The sequence below is a fragment of the Oncorhynchus masou genome, chromosome 29 (genome assembly GCF_036934945.1).
Source record: "Oncorhynchus masou masou isolate Uvic2021 chromosome 29, UVic_Omas_1.1, whole genome shotgun sequence".
Taxonomy (NCBI): Eukaryota; Metazoa; Chordata; class Actinopteri; order Salmoniformes; family Salmonidae; genus Oncorhynchus; species Oncorhynchus masou.
In genome coordinates, this window is record NC_088240.1 from 36,218,942 (window position 1) to 36,238,772 (window position 19,831).

At 41.5% G+C, this 19,831-nt stretch overlaps 1 protein-coding gene across 1 annotated transcript in view; it reads left to right on the forward strand.

The window, feature by feature from the left end:
* The window catches only part of LOC135519423 (glypican-6-like), a 115,490-nt gene that overhangs the window by 51,270 nt on the left and 44,389 nt on the right, over positions 1-19,831 (forward strand). Inside the window, exons 3-4 of the mRNA XM_064944638.1 lie at positions 1,001-1,392; positions 13,205-13,370. Coding sequence (XP_064800710.1) covers positions 1,001-1,392; positions 13,205-13,370 — 558 coding nt within the window. The remainder of the gene's footprint in view (positions 1-1,000; positions 1,393-13,204; positions 13,371-19,831) is intronic.

The following is a 19,831-nucleotide window of genomic DNA, read 5'->3' on the forward strand; positions in this document are numbered from 1 at the left end:
AATAATCTGTCTGTAAACAAATTTTGGAAAAATGTCTTGTCTCATGCACAAAGTAGATGTCCTAACTGACTTGCCAAAACTATAATTTGTTAACAAGAAATGTGTGGTGTTTGAAAAATGTGTTTTAATGACTTCAACCTAAGTGTATGTAACCTTCTGACTTCAACTATATATATATATATATATATATATATATATATATATATATATATATATACTGTATATCGGATATGCTGTACATCAGAGATGGGCAACTTTGAATGGGTTGGGATTCACAAAAAATCTGAACTTGTCATGAGGGGCCGCAGTGGCTCGCAGATCTGCATCCCCACAACCATACCCACACATGCAGTCAGAGCCGTCCCAAGCCTTTTGCCCCCCCCCCCCCCACCCTGCGAGCAAAACATTTTATCGGCCCCTCCTCTTGACAGCAGAGAGAACCAAATTCATTTCCTGCAATTCTACATATTTTTGCTATGGGCCGTACAGTTTTTTGTGCAGTTTTAAAGCAAGTTTTCTGCAATTCTACACATTTTGCCATTGGGCATAGAGAAAATGTTGCAGTTTTAAAGCAAATTTGCTGCAAACCTCCACATTTTGTCATGGGGCGGAGAGAATTTTTTCAAATTCTATAGCTAATTTCTTGCCATGTGCAGTTTTACAGCTAATCACTTGTAATTCTACTTATTTTGCCATAGTGTGAGAGAATTGTTTGCCGTTTTAATACGATATCTGACTGAGAGTGACTAATAAAACAAATGGGGGTCCCCCGGTCGGTAATTTGACCATGGTTACTAGAAGTTTAGATAGCTGGCTAGACTAACTTACCAATCTAAAATGTTTTTGCTGATACGGGCTGTCAGTGAAAAGCAGAATAGAAAGACGGCTGATACACAACCAAATTCTGAAAATTCTATCTTGTCTCTTCTACTAAATATTATTATTATTTTTATTATTGTACATTATTTGAATTGTCTCTCTCTTTCTTCTCTTGACCAAGAGTTCTTCCTGGAGCTGCTGGAGAACACGGAGAAGTCCCTGAACGAGATGTTCGTGCGGACCTATGGCAAGCCTTACATGCAGAACTCAGAAGTCTTCCAGAACCTGTTTGCCGAGCTGAAGCGCTACTACACTGGGGGCAACGTGAACCTGGAGGAGATGCTCAACGACTTCTGGTCGCGGCTGCTGGAGCGCATGTTCACGCTGCTCAACTCCCAGTACGTCATCACAGATGACTATCTGGAGTGCATCAGCAAGTACACAGACCAGCTTAAACCCTTTGGAGACGTGCCTAGGAAGCTCAAGGCTCAGGTTACAAGGGCCTTCATTGCAGCCCGCACATTCGTCCAGGGGCTCTCGGTTGGTCGAGAGGTGGCCAACAGGGTGTCCAAGGTAAGCCCAAATCTCTGTCATTCATAAAAAACTGCCCTAGTAAAAAAAATATTTTGCAGATATTACTAGGGTATACTGTAGTATTTACTATAATATTAAATAGGACTTATATAGCGCTTTTCAAGGATCCAAAGTGGGTGATTTCTCTTTGCAGAAACCTACTGGACCAATAATAGAAGAACAAATTTGACATAACCTGTAAGTAGGTAGGACAGGAGTCTTAATGACAATGTGAGAAATTGCCAAGAAACTGACAATCTGGTGCAACGCTGTGTACTACTCCCTTCACAGAACAGTGCAAACTGGCTCTAACCAGAATAGAAAGAGGAGTGGGAGGCCCCGGTTGCACAACTGAGCAGGAGGACAAGTACATTAGAGTGTCTAGACGCCTCACAAGTCCTCAACTGGCAGCTTCAATAAATAGTACCCGCAAAACACCAGTCTCAATGTCAACACTGAAGAGGTGACTCCGGGATGGTGGCCTTCTAGGCAGAGTTGCAAAGAAAAAGCCATATCTCAGACTGGCCAATAAAAATAAAAGATTAAGATGGGCAAAAGAACACAGACACTGGACAGAGGTGTTGCCAGCACAGTCACCGGATCTGAACCCTATTGAGCTGTTGTGGGAGCAGCTAGACCGTATGGTATGTAAGAAGTGCCCATCAAGCCAGTCCAACCTGTGGGAGGTACTTCAGGGAGCATGTGGGGAAATCTCTTCAGATTACGTCAACAAATTGGCAACTAGAATGTCAAAGGTCTGCAAGGCTATAATTGCTGCAAATAGAGGATTCTTTGATGAAGTTTAAAGGACAGAATTAATTAAAATCATTATTTTTAATCTTGGCAATGTCTTCACTATATTTACAATTCATTTTGCAACTCATTTCATGTGTGTTTTCATGGAAAACAAGGACATTTCTAAGTGACCCCGAACTTTTGAACGGTAGTGTACGTTACAGCATTATTCTGAAATGGATTTTTAAAATAATAATTCTTATCAATCTACACACAATACCCCATAATGACAAAGCGAAAATAGGTATTTAGAAATGTTTGCAAAAGTATTACAAATAAAAAACAGAAAAACCTTATTTACATAAGTATTCAGACCCTTTGCTATGGGACTCAAAATTGAGCTCAGGTACATCCGGTTTCCACTGATCATCCTTGAGATGTTTCTACAACATGATTGGAGTCCACCTGTGGTTTACATTGACTGGACATGATTTGGAAAGGCACACATCTGTCTATATAAGGTCCCTCAGTTGACAGTACACGTCAGAGCAAAAACTAAGCCATGAGGTTGAAGGAATTGTCCGTAGAGCTCCGAGATGGGATTGTGTTGAGGCACAGATCTGGGGAAGGGTAACATAATATTTTCTGCAGCATTGAAGGTCCCCAAGAACACAGTGGCCTCCATCATTCTTAAGTGGATGAAGTTTGGATCCACCAAGACTCTTCCTAGAGCTCGCCGCCTGGCCAAACTGAGCAATTGGGGGAGAAGGGCCTTGGTCAGGGAGGTTACCAAGAATCCAATGGTCACTCTGACAGAGCTCTAGAATTCCTCTGTGGAGATGAGATAACCTTCCAGAAGGCCAACCATCCCTACAGCACTCCACTAATCAGGACTTTATGGTACTGGACAGACAGAAGCCACTCCTTAGTAAAAGGCACATGACAACCCGCTTGCAGTTTGCCAAAAGTTTTTATTTTACCAGGCAAGTCAGTTAAGAACAAATTCTTATTTTTAATGACGGCCTAGGAACAGTGGGTTAACTGCCTGTTCAGGGGCAGAACGACAGATTTGTACCATGTCAGCTCGGGGATTTGAACTTGCAACCTTTCAGTTATTAGTCCAACGCTCTAACCACTAGGCTACCCTGCCGCCCCAAAAGTAACCTAAAGACTGTCAGACCATGAGAAACAAGATTCTCTGGTCTGATGAAACATAGATTGAACTCTTTGGCCTGAATGCCAAGCTTCACGTCTGGAGGAAACCTGGCACCATCCCTACAGTGAGGCATGGTGGTTGCAGTATCATGCTGTGGGGATGTTTTTTTCTGTGTCATAGACTGGGAGACTAGTCAGGATTGGTGGAAAGATGAATGGATCAAAGTACAGAGAAACCCTTGATGAAAACCTTCTCCATAACACTCAATACCTCAGACTGGGGCGATGGTTCACCTTCCAACAGGACAGAAACCCTAAGCACACAACCAAGACAATGCAGTAGTGGCTTCAGGACAAGTCTCTGAATGTCCTTGAGTGGCCCAGCCAGAGCCCGGACTTGAACCTGATTGAATATCTCTGGAGAGACCTGAAAATGGCTGTGCAGTGTCGCTCCCCATACAACCTGACAGATCTTGACAGGATCTACAGAGAAGAGTGGGAGGAACTCCCCAAATACAGGTGTGCCAAGCTTGTAGCGTCATTCCCAAGAAGACTCATGGCTATAATCACTGCCAAAGGTGCTTCAACAAAGTTCTGAGTGAAGGGCCTGAATTCTTATGTAAACGTAATATTTAATATTTGTTAATGTATTTGCAAAAATGTCTGAAAACCTGTTTTTGCTTTGTCATTATGGGGCATTGTGTGTAGATTGATGAGGGGGAAAAACAATTTAATACATTTTAGAATAAGGCTGTAACATAACAAAATGTGGAAAAAGTCAAGGGGTCTGAATACTTTCTGAATTTTGTAAAAAAAAAAAAATTTACCTTTATTTAACCAGGCAAGTCAGTTAAGAACACATTCTTATTTTCAATGTTGGCCTGGGAACAGTGGGTTGACTGCCTGTTCAGGGGCAGAACGACAGATTTGTACCTTGTCAGCTCGGGGTTTGAGCTCGCAAGCCTTCCGGTTGCCAGTCCAGCGCTCTAGCCACTAGGCTACCCTGCCGCCCCCCTGCTGAATACTTTCCGAATGCGCTGTACACTGAATGTATCAAACATTAGGAACACCTTCCTAATTTTGAGTTGAATCTCCTCATTTTTGCCCTCATAACAGCTTCAGTTTGTTGGGGCATGGACTCTACAAGTTGTAAATTATTTCTGAAAATATTATTTGTTTTGTTTTATCTCTCTCTCAGGTGGCAAGACCAGCAACTTTATTTATTTCTCTTTTCTCGCCTTAGGCGGAAAGCAAATGGGCCAAGCAAATGAAATATGACTGAGGTATTTCACGTAGAACAAAATGTGAAATGTTCAGTGAGTCTAGTAGAATTCATGATTAAAATAAGCGGAACTTCATTTGATTATTTCAGGCTAAAGGAAAAGGGCTGAATTACAGGAGTGGAAAGGTGCTGTACCTATAGAGATTGATTGATCGTAGAAGGTCATGGCACTGTTGTCATACAGATCAAATATCATGATATCAAAATATATAATATTACAAAATTTAAATCTGTAATACATTTAAATATGTATCTATATATATATATATATATACTACGCACATGTTTTGTCCATTAAAATAACATCAAACTGATCAGAAATCCAGTATAGACATTGTTAATGTTGTAAATGACTATTGTAGCTGGAAACGGCAGATTTTTTTATGGAATATCTACATAGGCGTACAGAGGCCTATTATCAGCAACCATCACTCCTGTGTTCCAATGGCACGTTGTGTTAGCTAATCCAAGTTGATCATTTTACAAGGCTAATTGATCATTAGAAAATCATTTTGCAATTATGTAAGCACAGCTGAAAACTGTTCTGCTGATTTAAGGAAGCAATAAAATTGACCTTCTCTCGACTAGTTGAGTATTTGGAGCATCAGCATTTGTGGGTTCGATTACAGGCTCAAAATGGCCAGGAACAAAGAACTTTCTTCTGAAACTCGTCTGTCTGTTCTTGTTCTGAGAAATGAAGGCTATTCCATGTGATACATTTTCATGAAACTGAAGATCTCGTACAATGCTGTGTACTACTCCCAAAAGTTTTAGAACACCTACTCATTCAATGGTTTTTGTTTATTTTTACTATCTTCTACTTTGTATAATAATAGTGAAGACATCAAAACTAAGAAATAACACATATGGAATCATGTAGTAACCATTTTTTTAAACAAATTGTAAATTAATTTTTTATTTGAGATTCTTCAAATTGCCACTCTGTGCCTTGATGACAGCTTTGCACACTCTTGGCGTTCTCTCAACCAGCTTCATGAAGTAGTAGTAAAACAATAGTACAAATAAAGAAAAACCCTTGAATGAGTAGGTGTTCTAAAACATTTGACCAGTAGTGTGTGTGTGTGTGTGTGTGTGTGTGTGTGTGTGTGTGTGTGTGTGTGTGTGTGTGTGTTTGTGTGTGTGTGTGTGTGTGTGTGTGTGTGTGTGTGTGTGTGTGTGTGTGTGTGTGTGTGTGTGTGTGTGTGTGTGTGTGTGTGTGTGTGTGTGTGTGTGTGTGTGTGTGTGTGTGTGTGTCTGTTGATATATATCAAAATATCAGTACAGTAGCCAAGAAAATGGAGTGGGAGCATTGAATATCATTTTCAGAGGCTTTTGTCTATGCGTACCTGCCTGCAAATCAAACATACACTTGGTGTACAAAACATATACAAATTTCAGTACAGTAGCCAAGAAAAAGTTACCAATATATTTCCAGACTAAACCAGGTTTTAAATGGTATCAGATTAAACATTACAGCATTGAAGATCATTTTGTAGTATTCTACAGTATACTACAAGATTCTATAGTAAGCACTAGACGTTCGAGGGATACTACAGTGTGGAGTATATTATTCTACAGTATACTACGCGATTATATAGTAAGTACTACAAAGGATTGAGGGAAAATACAGTGTGGATAACAGTATTCTATAACGATACAGGGCGAGACGCAGATCCAGACAAGGGAGGCAGATGGTTCGAGTCTCTGATATTTATTATAAAACAAGGCGCAGGCTAGTGACAGGTCGTGGACAGGCAAAAGATCATAAACCAGGTCAGAGTCCAGGAGGTACAGAGTGGCCGGCAGGCTCAGTGTCAGGGCAGGCTGAATGGTCAGGCAGGTGGGCTCAGTGTCAGGGCAGGCAAAGGTCAGAACTGAGAGGACTAGAAAAACAGAGACTTGGAAAAAGAAGGAGCATGGAAAAACACGCCGGTTGACTTGACGAGACAAGATGAATGGACAACAGACAAACAGAGAACACAGGTATACAGTTGAAGTCGGAAGTTAACATACACTTAGGTTGGAGTCATTAAAACCTATTTTTATAACATCTACTTTGTGCATGACACAAGTAATTTTTCCAACAATTGTTTACAGACAGATTATTTCACTTATAATTAATTTATACTTAATTAATTAAGTCTGGTTCATCCTTGGGAGCAATTTCCAAATGCCTGAAGGTACCACGTTCATCTGTTCAAACAATAGTACCCAAGTAAAAACACCATGGGACCATGCAGCCGTCATACCGCTCAGTGAGGAGACAGGTTCTGTCTTCTTGAGATGAACGTACTTTGGTGTGAAAAGTGCAAATCAATCCCAAAACAACAGCAAATGACCTTGTGAAGATGCTGGAGGAAACGGGTACAAAAAGTATTAATATCCACAGTAAAACGAGTCCTATATCGACATAACCTGAAAGGCCGCTCAGCAAGGAAGAAGCCACTGCTCCAAAACCGCCATAAAAAAGCCAGACTACGGTTTGCAACTGCACATGGGGACAAAGATCGTACTTTTTGGAGAAATGTCCTCTGGTCTGATGAAACAAAAATAGAACTGTTTGGCCAAAATGACCATCGTTATGTTTGGAGGAAAAAGGGGGAGGCTTGCAAGCCGAAGAACACCATCCCAATTGTGAAGCACAGGGGTGGCAGCATCATGTTGTGGGGGTGCTTTGCTGCAGGAGGGACCGGTGCACTTCACAAAAGATGGCTCCATGAGGATGGCAACTTATGTGGATGTATTGAAGCAACATCTCAAGACATCAGTCAGGAAGTTAAACCTTGGTCGCAAATGGGTCTTCCAAATGGACAATGACCCCAAGCATACTTCCAAAGTTGTGGCAAATGGCTTAAGGACAACAAAGTCAAGGTATTGGAGTGGCCATCACAAAGCCACTGACGTCAATCCTATAGAAATTTTGTGGGCAGAACTGAAAAAGCATGTGCGAGCAAGGAGGCCTTCAAACCTGACTCAATTACACCAGCTCTGTCAGGAGGAATGGGCCAGAATTCACCCAACTTATTGTGGGAAGCTTGTGGAAGGCTACCCAAAACGTTTGACCCAAGTTAAACATTTTAAAGGCAATGCTACCAAATACAAATTGACTGTATGTAAACTTCTGACCCACTGGGAATGTGATGAAATAAATAAAAGCTGGAAGAACTCATTTTCTCTATTATTATTTTGACATTTCACATTCTTAAAAAAAAGTGGTCATCCTAACTGACCAAAGACATGTACTTTTTACTTGGATTAATTGTCAGGAATTGTGAAAAACTGGGTTTAAATGTATTTGGCTAAGGTGTATGTAAACCTCCGACTTCAACTGTATATACACTGAGGGTAAAAGGGAAGATGGGTGACAGCTGGAGGGGGGTGGAGACAATCACAAGGACAGGTTAAACATATCAGGGTGTGACAGTATTCTACAATATACAGTTTACTATAAAATACTAGAATTCTTTAGTAAGTACTGTAGTATTCTTTAGTAAATTGTAGTATTTTTTCATGAGTTTAGTTTTTTTTTTAGCTTTTGCCTAATTTGCTGCTATTGTGCAGCGGTGAGAATGCTAATTCTGATAAGGAATACACCATTTCCCATTGAAAAAGGGAATTTTCTCCTGAATCCTTTGACCCAATTGTATAATGTACAATTAATGTCATAGATTTATATCAAAACTTTTCCCAGAATTGAACAATGGACTGATTGTGTTGGATCCATCATTATCACATATAAATATTTAATTCCAAAACCTGAGATCATAAAACGGAGCAATTTGTTGGTGTTGGAGTTGGTGTTGGAATGAATTTTACTGGTGCGGAAAGAAGTAGGCTTTTAACAGAATCCAACACATTCTTGAACAAGCTGAAGGTGTTCTAATTTACTTTCAGGGTGAGGTTTTGTTCTCTCCCAGAAGATCCCCTACAATATAATATTACTGACTTACCACTGACTTACCACCAGCACCACCTCTTTGTATGGGCCTATGGGCTTTTGGGTTGAGGCTCAGGGCTGCCCTCTCGAGTGCTCTATAATGACTACTGATGGGGCCTCCCGTTATTCACAAGGAATTCTTAAGCATGGGAAGAGTATCTGTCTCCAAGCTACGAGGAAATATTATTTGCTATGGATGTTTGTATCTCTATCGTCCAATATTTGTTAAGTCTGTATACCATCCCCATTAATCTTGCTGTAAGTATTCTGTTTGATGTGATATAATCTTAATGCAGCTAGCTGTTGCTGCAGTATATCACTGCCTTAGGAGTGTGTGTAGTTTCGATCCAGTGCAAAGGAAGATTAAAGGCATAGCAAGAGATGTATGCTTGGTATTTGCTCCACTCAACAACAAAAACAACTGTTTTCTAGATCGTGTTCACAGTTAATATCAACATGAGAACACTGGCCTTATAGATACAATTTGCTTCCCCTGCTTCGGTGGTCACAAGCAATTTATCGGAATTGCATGCGTTTGTTACCATTATCGGTGTTGATAATACTGTGTAACCTGTTCTGCGTAGTCCGAGGAGAAGCCTGGACATCAAGGCTAGAAAACAGTTAATACCCTGTTTGGAAATTGAGTCCTTATGCAACTGTTGCTGGTCAATGGGTTTATGTTCATCATAATTCATGATAAATAGGGTATGCGTCATGAGGATTTTAGCGCAGCTACAGTATTATACGGTCAAAGGCACGAGGAAACCCAAGGTGATTTGGCAGCCTGCGGAGAATCAGATGTATAACTCATGAACCTCCAACAAACTCAACCTTTCCACTGCGGGCCATTCATTACCAGCAAGCATGATGAACTCCGTGAACCACAATCATGTGTGATCACGTCACGCACCTCCAGGCCATATCAGTTCCCCATTTCCAGCCAGGGCAGCCTGATGAAACCCTCTCTATGAGCAAAAGCTGGGGATGAGTTGTTAGGATCTGTGGTATTGACACACATCCTAGGTTCCCTGGCAGCCGCCATGTCCCCACCTCACCTCTGACATTACCCAGGGACCTGAGACACAGGTCATGTGGCGGGGCAAAGGCGCTTTGATCCACGGGGCCTCAACTCATCAGAAGAGATTGGGTGTAAGCATAATGGAATAAGACACCACAGAGGAGGTGTCCTGGCACCCGGCTACAGTGAGATGTGACATCTATGCCGAGTGCTGCTGGGGGACTTTATTGAGTTAAAGGAGCTGGTGTAGTACATCACATCCCAGCAGTTCACAGTTTTTGACTAAGACACTCAGATTTTGACTGGAGGCACTGCCTGAGTAACTAGAGACACACGTTTATATATCGCCTGGCAGTTTAGTTTACCCATGATCAATCAGAGTTTGGCATTCAATTACACTTATTACAGCAGAAATACCAGCGTAGGCTTGGTGTTTACCCATTTTTCTAAACCTCTGATATGAAAAGATATACCCAAGGATATCAAAATGTTCTCAAAGTATCAAAGACTGCATTCCCATTATGGGTACACCATGTATTTCTGTTATTCAGTGTTGCAAAGCACTGATGTGGCTATTGATTGATTCTAATAATAGGACGCGCTTTGATGAGCCTGTATCATTAGAATAATACCTGCTCTGGAGCAAGCAGTCCAGGGAGAGATAGGGGAGAGTCAAGCAGACATTATGGCAACATACTAAGTGCTGGTCTGCACCCAAGCCATTTGTGGGGAAGGGTAGCATTTGTCAGATGTCAGTTCTGCAAATTGAAAAAGGGGGAAGCAACCCTATACCATGTCTTACTGTACAGACATGCACATGAAGGATTCTTCCAGTGGAGTATTTTAAAATTAAGTGGATTTCAGGTTCAAATGACCCTTTTAAGATCTTAGAATCTGAAAAATACTTGTTTTTATCGCATCCATATGAAATGAATGAATTGTATTCACCAACAGTTACAGTGCAACTGCAGAACAAAGCAATCTGAAATGTCACAAATATTGAAGGCAGATACTGTATAGCCACCACAGGTAGCAGAGAATCTAAATAAACGATGACCCCCTTGATATCTTCAACTCGCAGCCCCCACACCTGTGAGTTCCTTTGGATGTCAGTGGGTACATGACATTGTTTGAGTGATCAGCATCAGACTGTTGTGATAAGTCAAGCCAATGACGGAGGAAGCTAGCAGTAGATGTTTGAGGCGTATCAGTCAGTGTGTGTGTGTGTGTGTGTGTTTGTTTGATCCTTGTCTTCAAGCCTGACTCTGTGGAGGCTGTTGATGCCTCCGCCTTGCCTTCCCCTCAGCAGATCCTCACTGTTGGGTTGAGAGAGACAGGGGTCCAATCACATCAAACATGAAGACAGCTCAGAAACCACTCAAAACACAGACTTCCAGCCGAGCTGTGCCTCTTCTCTCACCTCATTCATGCAGTGTCTGGGTACTTTGGGAAGTTTAGACTAGTACATCTGCTCACACTGGAAATACACAAGATATTTTGGGCGTTGTGTAAAATTATACTTCGTTCAGAACAGAGACTGGGTGTTTCCTTTATTATTTTAAAGATGTTGAGATTAACCTGACGAAATAGGAATGTGTTATTGTATCTACAGTATACAGTATATACAAAGGTATGTGTACATCCCTTCAAATGAGTGGATTCGGCTATTTCATACTCTATTTTATCTATAAAATAGAGTACACTGCCATGCAATCTCCAGAGACAAACATTGGCAGTAGAATGGGCTTACTGAAGAGCTCAGTGACTTTGAATGTGGCACCGTCATAGGATATCAAATATCTGGAAGTCAAATATCTGCCCTGCTAGAGCTGCCCCGGTCAACTGTAAGTGCTGTTATTGTGGAGCAACAACGCCTCAGCCGGAAAGTGGTAGGCCACACAAGCCCAAAGGACGGAACTGCTGAGTGCTGAAGCACGTAGTGCGTAAAAATGATCTGTCCTTAGTTGCAACACTTACTACCGAGTTCCAAACTGCCTCTGGAAGCAACGTCAGCACAAGAACTGTTCGTTGGGAGCTTCATGAAAGGGATATCCATGGCCGAGCAGCCGCACACAAGCCTAAGATCACCAGGTTCAAAGCCAAGCGTCGGCTGGAGTGGTGTAAAGCTCACCGCCATTGTACTTTGGAGCAGTGGAAATGTGTTCTCTGGAGTGATGAATCACGCTCTACCATCTGGACAAATCTTGGTTTAGTGGACGCCAGGAGAACACTACCTGTCCGAATGAGTATTGCTAACTCTAAAGTTTGGTGGAGGTGGAATAACGGTCTGGGGCTGTTTTTAATGGTTTGGCCTAGGCTCCTTAGATCCAGTGAAGGGAAATCTTAACACTACAGCATACAATGACATTCTAGACGATTCTGTGCTTACAACTTTGTGGCAACAGTATGCCCCTTTGCACAAAGCAAGGTCCATAGAGAAATGGATTGCCGAGATCAGTGTGGAAGAACTTGACTGGCCTGCACAGCGCCCTGACCTCAACCCCATCAAACACATTTGGGATGAATTGGAACGTCGACTGCGAGCCAGGCCTAATCACCCAACATCAGTGCCCGACCCCGCTAATGCTCTTGTGGCTGAATGGAAGCAAGTCCCCCGCAGCAATGTTCTAACATCAAGTGGACAGCCTTCCCAGAAGAATAGAGGCTGTTATAGTAGCAAAGGGGGACAAACTCCATAATAATGCCCATGATTTTGGAATGAGATGCTCAATGAGCACATGTCCACATACTTTTGGTCATGTAGTGTATTTTGGCCAGAATAACAAGAAGCTCAGACACTACTGCAATAAAATGCATAAAACATGTAGGCATCCACTTACACACACACACACACACACACACACACACACACACACACACACACACACACACACACACACACACACACACACACACACACACACACACACACACACACACACACACACACACACACACACACACACACAGCAAGCTGATGCACTGACAGAAATGGTGGTTAGGGAATTGCTTTTTCACATAGGCCTGAGATGCAGTAACAAGGTTAAGAAATTATTATTAAGGGCCTGTCTGTGTTGGTGTTTGTTAAATAGATAAAGCCATTAGCCATTACCCTGGAGCCTTGACTTCAAAGAAAAAATATGTTGATATTTGCATTATTGACCAAACAAATCTGGTGCTGTATTTTTCACATATTTTCAATTTGACCAGATACAACTGTTGTTCATGTCGTTCCTGTTTATGTATGCTGAGCTTCTGTTGAGCGCCATAGATGTAAGGACAGTGGAGCAGCCGGCGTGTCTTTTTGCATTTTAAACAGTGTCTTAAGCCTGACATTCTCGGACTTCATTTGACCTCATGAGAATTGTGTTGTAGTGCTCTATTGAAAACAGAAAGCACAGTAGAATGCTCCTACTGTTCTCCCAGTCACTCACTGTGCTGTGATCCTGGTAAAGGGCCCTCAATCTGGACAGAAATGTTGCCTGGGAGGAATCATACTGGTTTATGTAGAACATAGTTTTACTTCCTGTTAGCTTTCTTAGCCAGCTAGTATCTTATTATTCATCCAAGACAGGAAATTACAGTTTGCTGTATCCTATGTGTAAGTATAGCGTATCTGTGTAAAACAGTATATCGTATCTGTTATGTAGCTGATCTTTATTCTGACACTATATCCACCCACTAGGTGAGCAGCACCCCAGCATGTATCCGAGCACTGACCAAGATGATGTACTGCCCATACTGCCAAGCCATGCCCTCCGTGAAGCCCTGTAACAACTATTGTCTGAACGTCATGAAGGGCTGTCTCGCCAACCAGGCCGATCTGGACCCAGAGTGGAACCAGTACATCGGTAAGCCCCCTCCCTTTGCCTTTGTATAAAAAATGTGCTGTGTTGAATTGTTTGTCTGTGTTTTTCATTTTATGGTAAGATGTCATTCATGTTTTATTTGTCTGTGTTTAGTCCCGTGGACACAACTTGGGCACTATAATAAGAAGGTACATTTTCGTTTTACTGTTTGAATCTTCATTTTTTTCTTTGACAATTTATACTGGATGAAAACGCCATAACTCATTGGCTGGTGGGCTCATGCTGTGTTAAATGGGGACTTGCAGTGGGATAGTAGCACACTGTGGGAAACGCTGAGCTTTGTGGAAAGCAGTTCAACAGGAGCTTGTTTAACTCGGGGAGATTACAAACATGAATACAACATGGCAGTTATTTTTTTTAATAGACTTACCTAATTCAGTTTGGAGCTTTCATATAGATATGTCAAGACTGCTGAAGTGAACTAAAGCCGAGCAGTCTAGCTGCGATCTGCTCTTTAGAGACACATGACAAGCATGCTGCTGTCAGAAACAAGCAGCTGAAATGGGGCCACAGCTCTCTCGATAGTTGTTCCATGTCAGAACATCGGAGGCCCAATGTAAAGTACAGCACATTGAGGTGTTGGTGGAGCAGTGTGACATCTGTCAGATTAATATTCAATGGTAGCATCAGGTTGACTATTAGAGTCTTGTTACCCAGGACTAAATGTAGTGCTGATGGTGTGGGTTTACTGTATATGCACTGTACGATTCGCTGTTACAGAGCTTGGCCACTTCAATAGCTCTCTACTGTAGACTACATCAGTCACTACAGTAAAGGTCCAATAGTACAAGATTTATACGATTTATCTAACAGTTTTACGTTTTATGTCCTTCTATTTGATAATTGGGTGGTCTAACTGAAATACGGTGTTTTTTCTAGATGTCAACATGTCCATACTTTCAATTGGAGAATTGTTCCAGGGGTGGAGATTAAATGTCAGTTCATATATTTTGGCTCTCTGACATTTCATATTCATTATAGGCTGAAAGATTTTCAATTAGCTCAAGGTCCAACCGCACAGAGGATATCGATTGGGCATTCACAGCTTACAATAGTGATTGCGTGTCTGCCAAATGTCCCCTGTGCTTCTCACTGTTCCTTAAGTAGTTGAGAGGAGGATAGACCCCGTGAAAATGAACTCCAAACTCTAATAACGCGGGTTTCTTCTTTCACATGTGCCGGATGATCGTACACAGGCTTTGCTTTGCAGCGTAGGGCATTGGCGGTTTTTGCCGTGATGCTGAAATCCATTGAGTTTGCATACAAGCTCACAAACCAATATAGGATTATCATACTCTTGAACGTGTCTTTTCATCCACGTATAGGGCTACATCGTAGTAATATACTTTAACTCACATGAAAACCTTTAGCTATTCCAGTTAATGTGAATAGAATGGGAGGAGCTGGCGTCTACAGGGCTTTAGAGTGAAATAAAACACAAAAGCCTGGGAGACTGACATGGAACTGGCAACAGAGCTTAAGTAAAGATATTCATCTTGATTCCAGTGGCATCTATCTCGCCCAACAGCGTATGTCTGCTCCGCTGACCAGAGAAGACGAGATACCGGAAAGGTGAAAAGCTAATTCAACCAAGGAGTGAGAAATCCTTTACAGCTGGAAGCTGAGCTCCCGATAGCAATGATTTTTCCCTCAGCACCTCCTCACTGCTAGAGCTCCACCAGCAGAAAATAACACTCTCTGACACAGTGCATTGGAACTTCTGACAAAAGTTGGACAAAAAGGCAGCCATTGACATTACCCTCAGCCTAACCTTCATTTATCCTCAGTATGAATGTGTGGGGGGGGGCAGAGGAGGGACTTTGGTGCCACTGCCAAAAGCAGGCCAAAACAGATGTTCATTCAGTGCAGCTGTGCTTCTGCTTCCATTCATTCAGTCTAGCTAGCGAAATATGGAATGCTCCAAAACATCCATCTCTTCTTATAATAGCTGTGTGCCAATGCGCGGCTTCCGTTTATGCATAGTCGAAGACAGGGGGGAAAATACGAGAGGCTGTATAAAGCTCCCATTATATTGGTGTGTCTGAATGTTCTTGTTCCTCTCTGAAAGGGTTTCAATATGTTATTTATGAAAATAGAGTTGAAGCTTGGCACTGTGTACTACGAGCGATGGGACTATTAGTATGTGCCACTACAAATCAGTTGAGTTCTGTGTGTTTTTGTATATTTTATTGTACATATAGCTATTATGTAGCCCATAGCCAGACCTCACTGCCAACCCAACCCAAATGGTATACCCTTGTAGGAACTTGCTTTCAGTCATTTATTTCAGAAAATAAAATGTGGTGAGTTTTATTTTATTTCTCTCTCAGGTGGCAAGACCAGCAGGTTTGTACTTTTTCTTCTTTCCCTTTTCTTGACTTAGGCGGGAACCAAATGGGCCAAGCAAGTGAAATATGACTGAGGTATTTCACGTAGAACAACATGTGAAATGTTCAGTGAATCTAGTAGAATTCATGGCTAAAATAAGCGGAACTTCATTTGATCACTTCAGGCGAAAGGAAAAGGCCTGAATTACAGGAGTGGAAAGGTGCTGTACCTATAGAGATTGATTGATCGTAGAAGGTCATGGCACTGTTGTCATACACATCAAATATCATAATACCAAAAATACATGGCATAATATCAAAATCTGTAATATCAAAATATCAGTAGAGTAGCCAAGTCAATTTTAATAACACATTTCCAGACTAAACCAAGTGTTAAATGGTATCAGATTAAACATTACAGCCTTGAAGATCATTTTCAGAGGTTTTATCTATGCATACCTGCCTGCACATCAAACATGAATCAGACAGTATAAAGGACCCATGATTAAATATGCAAATCTGTCAGCTGAATTCAAGCAAAATGGGTTTTGTTTTCCCTCCTCAAGTATTCATGTAATTAAAATAGAAGGAATAAATCATGGATTATATTGGTTCCACTGACTAGCCAGTCTCTAATCCATTTGTTCCCATTGGAACCATTTGTTCTGACCTCTTGCTATTTTGCATGAAAAAAAAACAACACAAGTGGCTCAGTCTATGAATTATGGAAACAGGTGGCAGACATCATCCTTTATTCAACCTGTGTTCTGCATTCATCCCTGCAACAGAATTATGGCATGCATGTGAATCAGATCACTCCCGGGTTTGTTTTGTTTTACAAAATGTACGTTCATATTATCTACAAGTAATAGAAAAGCAGTAGATGAATGTCATGTGAAGTAAGATTAGATGAGAAGTCAGATGTTTGTTTTGATGGGATGAATCATCTGAAGCGTCGGGGAAGCTAACTGAACATCTGTCAGTTCACACCTGAACACTCATCACTGAACATACGGTATGCTGGATTCACCAACTCCTCCAGGGTTTTGGTTTACATGATACATTAGGCTTGAAATATGCATTGAATCTCAGTTTGTGGGATGGCTGTTTATATTTGCATGTCTTTGAGGTGCCTTTGAAGTGTTTTCATATAAGGGAATCGTCCTTTTTTTTTTGATTGAATAATGTTTTAAAATGTCATATATCTGAAACACTTTTTAAGAGGTTATGTATTTGGCTGTCCTAGAGAATTGATGTCTCGATCAGCCTATGGCGTTTGAACATCCGTCACATGCTGTGGTGATATATGTGGCCCTCTCTAGTTTATACCCCACGTGTCATTATCATTTTTTTTTTTGCGTGTGTGTTGACAGGTGATAGAAAGCGATTTTCCTTCCTGCTTGACTACCGCAATGCACACCAGACTAGGCCCTACCCATGTGCTAATACTCTGGGACCATCCAAAGGTGTACTACACAGCGGTGTCACAGCTTTTTCTTCTATCATTTGAGCTTTATTGCAATACTGACTAGGATCGTTCTCTCTAGAGGTCGTAGGTCACCACAGTGTAAGTGATCTGCATTGATTTTATTTGCTCATTTCTTTTTAATTGCGTGATTTGTTTCACCGGGGTAACTGGAGACAGTCACAACCTCACAATTCATGAAAAACATTTCCTGTCCTTTGTGAAGATTTCCTCATTAATAAAATATAGAAGGAAGGGAAAATAAATAATCTCAGCAACACACCACTAGAGGACTGCCCGTGGCTGAGAATGAGACAACTGGGCCAAAAGAGTTCCTCTTCTGCAAGGGCACCGCACTAAAGGAAATGGAAATAGTGATCATATTGTTAATTAATTGTGTGTCCTTACATAGGTTTAAACATGGATATAATGAATTCCCACATATGCCTCAACACCACCAGCTAATGAAGTAGGGACCTAAACGCAAAAGTGTTTTATTAAGCTATGTCCGTCTCTCTCTCTCATAGGACATAGGACTCTAGGTGTGCACCAGTCACTTGCATGGTGTGCTGCTTATTATTTGTGATGATCATGCTTTTCTGTCTCCAAAAATAGGATAGAATCACTTATACTTTGAGACGGAACTCTCTGACTGAAATACAAAAGTGGCAGATACATCATTCGAAGCGACATTTCATACTCCGTCTTGGATCTGCAGTACTAATGGATCATTATGATGGATGTAATTGGCTTTGTATCAAGCAGACAACTGGCATTTCACGACAAAAGAAGTGAGTTGGAAAAGACTGATAAAACATGTAGCATCCCTGTCTGGATTCTCTTTAGTGATAGTCTGCGCAGCTTACCTCTCTTCGTTGCTCACTCTTTAGCTTGTGTAAGTCCTGGCTTTATGCATAGAAGAAATGCCGGAGTTGACCTGAAATTTGATACTGTATCTAATAATAAAACTGAAGGTGCAATCAGGGGTAGTGTGGGTGTCAAAGAGAGAGAGAGAGAGAGAGAGAGAGAGAGAGAGAACCACGTATCTTCAGGAGTAGACCCAGGCCAGGTGCCATGAGGTCTCATTCGAGAGCTGTGATTTAGACAGCATCATGTAGGTGTAGAGACTCTTACCACCCACTGCTGAGGAGACCGAAGAATTCATTGAATATGAAGATTCATTTTGATAGCTCATCTGACTGTCAACATCAGTTTCCTTGCCCTGAAATGGTATTTTATCCCTTTGTGATGCGCTGTAGCAACGGAACCAACCTTAAGTATAAAACCATCTATTCCGTTCCATGAGATTGTTTTAGTTTTCTTCTCTGCCTATAGCTAAATCAGTGAGGTCTGAACTTTCCCCTCCTGGTGATGCATGCAGACCTCTGAGCAGGGGGCGATTTAGCATGGTCTCCCAGTGCTATTTCGCCCCACCACTGGAATGGATAAATGGGTTTATAATGGTTGTTTGCTCTCGGACTAATCTTTGTGGCCACTTCCACCACACAGGGACACGGGGTTAAGCAAATACAAATAAGTAATCTTATACCCTTTGTGATATGTGACCACAGTTGATAGAATCCTGGAATCCATTAATGTCCCTAGCTGTGGGGAAAGGTGAGGGTTGGATAGTCAAAGCTGTTAGAAGAAATTGCTTCTTTAATGAGCCCTGCCTTGCTAGAACACAAACCCAAACACATTAAGAATACATTCCTGATGTACTGTAGGTAGAGCCTGTGAAATAATGTCTTTACCTAATCTGTCGCCAGATTGAAGTCAGACATCGCAGCAAGAAAGCATTTGTTTTGTGTGTTTTCTCGTTGAAGTAAGGCAGCAGTGTGTGAAAACAGTGGTTGTGAACCTGTTGCTCAGACATAATCATAATTCACCTGAATGGAATTACTTTTTCACCATAATTTTGAACAATATATAAATATTATATATCCCATTTAGCAGACGCTTTTGTCCAAAGCGACTTACAAGTCGGCTGGGGCCACTACTTTTACATATGGGTGGCCCCAGTGGGAATCGAACCCACGACGCTTGGCGTTGCAAGCGCCATGCTCTACCGACTGAGCCACACAGGACTTGTTTAAAGAGTTGCCGAATATAGAAAGAAATGGGTGTCATAATGACTGCTGGAGTCATTGCGGGGGAAATAAATCATTTTCATTGCGTCGTCACAACCATTCCCTTTCTGATTTCAGAGCGGTTCAGCAGGTGATACTTTGTCCAGATCATGTTTGGGTTTTGTGGTAATCATGTGTTACCAACTTCTCAAATATGTGGTTTTACGAGGAGAAAATTGATGTCGACTGGAAGCAAGGATTTCCTCTACATATTTGTGGACAAAATCGTTGAAACACCCCTGTCAGCCTGCGTTAGAGATCATTGGACAGATGCTCGGTTCAAAGACAATCCCCATGACATCCCTCACCCCATTAGTAACGGGATCCGTTGGAGAATGGCTTGCTATTGGGTTCTGCTGCAGAATTTCATTAGGACTAGCAAATCACTGGTGCTCCTGAGAACGTAGGTTTTCTATAGCTAAAAATACATGCTTATTATGAGCTATTATACAGTTACAACTGATAATTGCATGTAGGATATGAAGACAAATCTGATTAACACTTGCATTTATTTTCCTGTTT